The sequence below is a fragment of the Sardina pilchardus genome, chromosome 9 (assembly GCF_963854185.1).
Source record: "Sardina pilchardus chromosome 9, fSarPil1.1, whole genome shotgun sequence".
Taxonomy (NCBI): Eukaryota; Metazoa; Chordata; class Actinopteri; order Clupeiformes; family Clupeidae; genus Sardina; species Sardina pilchardus.
In genome coordinates this window covers 19,117,870-19,123,983 of record NC_085002.1, presented here as the reverse complement: position 1 = coordinate 19,123,983, position 6,114 = coordinate 19,117,870, and the positions used below count along the sequence as shown (strand labels likewise).

General features: G+C 46.0%; 1 protein-coding gene across 1 annotated transcript; it reads left to right on the top strand.

The window, feature by feature from the left end:
• The first annotated feature begins 864 nt into the window (after positions 1-864).
• gpr37l1a (G protein-coupled receptor 37 like 1a) lies at positions 865-5,615 on the top strand. The gene is made up of 2 exons (XM_062546156.1): positions 865-1,712; positions 2,418-5,615. Exons 1-2 carry the CDS (start codon positions 1,047-1,049, stop codon positions 3,381-3,383), a joined length of 1,632 nt encoding a protein of 543 aa, XP_062402140.1. The 5' UTR covers positions 865-1,046; the 3' UTR covers positions 3,384-5,615.
• Positions 5,616-6,114: the final 499 nt, after the last annotated feature.

Sequence of the window (6,114 nt, the reverse complement as noted above, 5' to 3'; positions counted from 1 at the left end):
AGGAAGGACAAGAAGGCATTTTCTTGGCAATATTCCGGACCATGTACAGTAATTGGCTTGTAGGAAATAAGTGAATGCCAAGGTAGGCCCTGTCAAGTTGATGTCAACACCAGGATGGGAATGTGTTACTGTCCGATTAATTATTGTCTTTTCATTTGATACCCGTATATCAGGAAATGACCTGGCATCACATGAATGTCTGTGGCAACCACAAATATCCAAAGGTGTGCATGTCCCTGCATTGTCATGTTCAAAAAATCTGTTGTTGTACACCTTTAGTAACCTTTTAGTAACCTTTTAAAAGTAGTAATTGTATTACATATACAGTGGGGACTTCTGAATGCATCACCATGAGTGAACAGAGCCATTCGAGAATTTAAGATCTTTGCTAAAATACTTCCCAAGTGTGTCCAACTGAGATTATCTAAAATAGATTGCATGATTAATATTTCAGAGAAAATACATGGGAATACAAAGCAAAAATACCAGCGCAGTTTTACATGACCTTGTAAGACCTGTGTTGTGTTGTTGCTTGTGCTCCTTTGTGTTATCTACCATCACACTTGCTTGTGTAGGCCTACCTGTGTTGTTGCTTCCCACTAACTGAAGATAAGCCAGCAGAGCTGTGCCATATCAAGTTGACGATAACTGGCATTGAAAATCCAGTGGACATCTTAATGGTAACTTTGTCCTTTAGCACCTGTGTTATGCTGTTGCTTGCTGTTGTTTGCTGTTGCTCCAGCTATTGCATTCCTTAGTGAAATGTGCATGCAGCTTCACGTGATCCAGGGAACTTGGCTTGTGTAACCATCGCTGAACACTAGAGGGCTTTTGAGCCCAGCAAAAATACAGTTGCCTATGAATAACGGACTCAAAGGATGGGGATAGTTGCTTCAAACTTCTGAACATCTCATCTTTGGGCTTTGGTGTCTGACTTTCAACTGGAGCTTTCAGGATCGTAAATCATTCGTCGGCTGTGGAAATCACTGTCTGAACTCTTGTGGGTGTTCGATTTGATGGAATTGTTGCATTTTTGAGTGGATACAATGTTTTGCCCTATTTTGTTCCTTATTTTGGGATTGACGGAGCCCCGTTACGCGAAACCGCTGAAGGAATCATCGGAGTCTCTTGCGTCTTTGGAAATGTTATCAAGTGGATTAGCGGGCTCTACTGCGATGCCAATTTCAATTTCTGACGCCAAATCAAATCCGATAGGAAATATGGCTGGGACTAATCATCTGATGCTATTTCGGGAGGCAAACCTCAAGAGAGTGCCCAGGGGGGCGAAGGATGGAAGATCGAAGTTTCCGTATAACTCCAGGCAACCAAGACCTTATGACCCAGACGGTTATTTTACAACACCGAGGAATGTGCATTTCCCCAATAACACTCACGGGGATGGAAAAAATAGTAGCAATTCTATTCGTATCCACAACCCTCTGTATCCCGTGACTGACAGTTCCTACGGCGCTTATGCAGTGATGCTCCTTTCACTGATAGTGTTTGCTGTAGGTATCATAGGTAACTTGGCGGTGATGTGCATCGTGTGGCACAACTATTACATGAAAACTGCTTGGAACTGCATTCTGGCCAGCCTGGCCTTTTGGGATTTCCTGATCCTGTTTTTCTGTCTGCCCGTGGTCATCTTTAACGAACTGACCAAAAGGAGGTTAATGGGAGACCTTTCGTGTAGAATTGTCCCTTACATGGAGGTGAGTTTAATTAGTAGCCTATGTAGCCTACATATAAGTTCATCTAAATTATATATTTAGATACATTTAACACTTTCTGGTAGTATATCTTCCCTATAGGGTTTGTTGCCCTGCCCCCTCGTTTTCCTTTACTAGTCGAGACTTTGTTATGCTAATTATCTATTCACCACATTATTTGTCTGGAGGGAAGACTAATTAAGTGAGCCATTACGACTTTAAATGAGACCAGATTTAGGTCAAACGGTCGCCAAGTGACAATTGTATACTTGCGCTGCCCTACATAAATAAACAAGACAACAGATATTTAGCTACTGTGATGCCAGCAGGAGTGCCTGATCAATAGGCCTATAATGACAGATTATTTAGGCTACTCCATTTGTACTTTGCTTCACTTGTAACTGTATGGAAAGTTAATATTATTAATCAAACATCTTTGATTGGGTGCCTATAGAAATTGATTTGGTTTGAAAGTGTGTTGATTTAAAAAAAAAAAAAAAAAAAAAAACACACTTGAACAGGCCTCTTTAGGCCACTAGGCATACATGATGGCTAAAAACACAAAGTGTGTTCAGCACTTTTATGATAAACTGTGTGGTTTGCCCCTCCTGTAGTGACACGGAACTCTCCAGTTTGTCCAGTTCTCCTCTCCACCCCTACCATCATTCATGTCTTCACCCTTCTCCCTTCCTCTCTCTCTCCATCCAGGTGACCTCGCTGGGAGTGACCACCTTCAGCCTGTGCGCTCTGAGCATTGACCGCTTCCACACGGCCACGAGCCCGCAGCCTCGGCCGCGGATGGTGGAGCCCTGCCAGTCCATCCTGGCCAAGCTGTCGGTCATCTGGTTGGGCTCCATGGTGCTGGCCATCCCCGAGCTCCTGCTGTGGCAGCTGCAGCAGGACGTGGCGCCGGCGTCGGGCCTGCCCGTGGACTCGTGCGTGCAGCGGCCCTCGCCGGAGCTGCCGGAGTCGGTGTACTCGCTGGTGCTCACGTACCACGAGGCGCGCATGTGGTGGTCCTTCGGCTGCTTCTTCTGCCTGCCGCTGCTCTTCACGCTGGCGTGCCAGCTCCTCACGCGCCACGTGACCGAGGAGGCGCGCCAGGCGTCGTCGGCGTCGTCCGCCGCCGGAGCGGGGCGCCCGCTCTCGCCCTCCACCACGTCGTCGTCGTCCGCGTCGTCGTCGTCGTCCTCGCCCAAGAGGCAGCAGCAGCGGCGGCGGGAGCGGCAGCTGACGCGCACGGTCCTGGCGCTGGCCGTGGTGTTCGGCGTCTGCGGCCTGCCGGAGAACGCCGCCAACATCACGCTGGCCTACGCCGGCCTGGAGGTGCCCGCCGCCACGCTGGCGCTGCTGCAGCTGATCGGCCAGTTCCTGATGTTCGCCCGGGCGGCCGCCACGCCGGTCATCCTGCTGTGCCTGTGCCGCGCGCTGGGCCAGGCCTTCATGGACTGCTGCTGCTGCTGCTGCGACGAGTGTCTGCCCGACCGCTCGTCCGCGTCCACCTCCTCCTCCTCGTCCTCGCACTCCACGGCCGCCACCGCCACCACCTCCTCCTCGCCCACCTCCTCCGTCCCTGAGGAGAAACTCAAAATTGTCTCAGGCACAACGCCCGCCATCCTCTTCGATAAAGCCAAGGACAACTCTTCCATCCTGGCCCTAGGCACCCCCTGCTGAGGGGGCCCTACTTGTGGACCCTGTCCCCCCAATGAAATGACTATGCTGCGGGGACATCTCATGACCTAACCATGTCCCATCTCTGGGGCTTGAGGTAGAAAATAGTGAGGCGGGAAGAAGTTGAATCATTTTTTTATCATGGAGATTATTCTTTTGCTGAAACTTTCAGTGGCCCTCATTTATCAAACGAACGTAGAAACCAGCACAGATCTGAGCACAGGAGTCATCTTACGACAGGGCTCACAAGGGATTTGTGAAATATTTCTATTATTGCAGCGTGCGCGAGAATCAATGGGTGTTGGTAAATGTGGCGACTGAAAAACAAGCGTCATTTTAATATCACGCCCCTATATTCTCGTTTTAGAGGCCACACCCCTAGAATTTATGACATGGAGGTGCATAATACATCCAGAAGAGAACATTTTGGGATAGCCACAAGAAAAATATTTCCATGGAACACCGGAGACAAGTTGAAGGACAGCATTATCTTTTATGCACAAGAAAACAAAATGCATGATTGATGCCATGACTGTTGTGCTTTTCTCATTTTTTATCAACAAAAGTAATTCTGATACATGATGGGTATCCTGTGCCATGTGTCAACATGATAACAGGCTACATGAAGTCTACAAATATGCAGTTCCAGTAGACTAGACTATATTCTATGATTATAACTCTCCAACTTTCCAGTACTCCACCAATTCACTCTGTGGCACCCCACACCGTAAGACCATACTGAATCGACTAAATTGTACGTTCCTTTCGTAAATGAAGGCCATTGTGTTTGCTGAAGTGACCTTTTACTGTACATAAACCATAGTTTACCTGTTGAAAGCCGAGGGCTCTGTCCAGTATTAGTGGTTTAAAGTATTTTTTTGGCCTTTATTAGTATAGGACAGTGAAGCGGTAGACAGGAAATAAGTGGGAGAGAGAGATGGGGTGGGATTGGGATATGACCGCAGGCCGAATTCGAACCTGGGTCCCCATGGGCACTCGGACCCGTAAATGGTACGGGCGCTGTAGCCTGCTGCGCCACAACGCCCCCAGTATTAGTGGTTTAAAAAAAAAAAAAACATCTCGGCTGACATGCAAGCTCTCCGATGCCCTCTTTGCTATATACCAGCACAAGACAGATTTTGAAATAAAAAACCCAAGAAGGAGATTGAAGAGAACACTCTACAATGGAGAGCATGAGAAATTCCCCATTTCCTCCGTTTTTCTTTCTATGTCAAAAGCAAGCTGGCCAGGAAGAAAGATTATGAATCTTGAAACTGTGAACGGCTTGTGTGGCTTTTGTTATGTTGGTGTTTTTTTCTCTCCTTCTTTGAAAGGACTTTTGAAATGCGGAGTTATGTGGGCCTAAATGAGTCCAGTGATGGCTTTTCATCTGGCGGTTTGACTCAGTAGATGGCCTTTGTCTTCTGTTATGCTAACCCTCTTTTTGTGTTGCATAATGAACAAGGAGAGGAATGTTATGTAGTATTCTTTATTCATCAACACATGACATTGCTCCATCCACGGGCTGGGATTTTGTATAAGTTTACTTATTTTTAGTTAACTCAAGACCTCATAGCAATACATACAGTTATTACTGTTTATATGGGTAACAATATGTATGATGATGCTGTGGGATTGATTTAGTATGTCTTACTCTTTTCTACTGAGAGTTGAAAAATATGATTTGAATAGTTTATAGTATTTTAAAAATGTTTTCATGGATAGAAAGATTCATAGTTTAACACCAGTTTTCTGTAAAGCAAATAGACACGTCAGTTCTAAATACACAAGTCACTGTTATGGCATGCTTTGGCTAAATGTAGGTAGCTGGTACAAACTAAATGAAGTCCATTGTTGTACGCTCTGTTCTGGAAAGATATTTCTTTGTAGAATCTGTTACCAAGAACATTTCTCCTGACATTACAGTGGTATCCGAAATGAGAATCTGAAATGTGAAATTGAGTGCATTTGTTTTGAATTTCAATTGTTTTCAGCAATTATCAATAACGGGGTGATCAGAATGTCTCCTTAAATGTCTCGTTAAACATTTGCAGCTTTTCCAATTTCTACACTGGAAAAGCTTAGACAGTAGGCTGAATTTGGAGATATTGGCTGAAATTCTCAAAAGATTATGGGAATCATAAAGAAAACAGTTAGACCTTTGTTTTATTTTTTATTTGTATGTTTACATTGGATTGTACTGACTTGGACCCAATAAAATAACTTGTTCAAGTTGCAAGTCTTAATGTAAATGTAGACAAAAGGGTGAACCACCCATCAACAACAGTGAACAATCCAGTCACTCACTCAAATCTTGTCTGTTTTCTAACACATGATGTTTTCCCTCTGCTCTTCTTTCTTTCTTTTCCCCTCACTCTATCCTTGTCTCTCTCACACACAGATGCACAAACAGAAGTGAAAGAGGGTTGGGTGGGTGGGGGGGGGGTGGGGGTTGGAGTTGGGATGCTGGGAAGTTTCTGCGCCTGGTTGGCTCAGGGTGGCTCAGTTCTCTCGGACGGAATATTTGTCCTCCCACGTTAGTCGCTCAGCACACCACAAGGAATCGAGGTTCTCATAAGGACACTATTGTTCCTGACCCCCCCCCCATCCCCCACCACCACCCTCCCTCCTCCTTTGAGCCCCCTCAGTGCATATCAATACCCATATCCAGCCACCGAGGGGGTTGCTAAGCTACTGTCACATTCAAGTGTGTACTCCAGAGACTCTGAGTGGG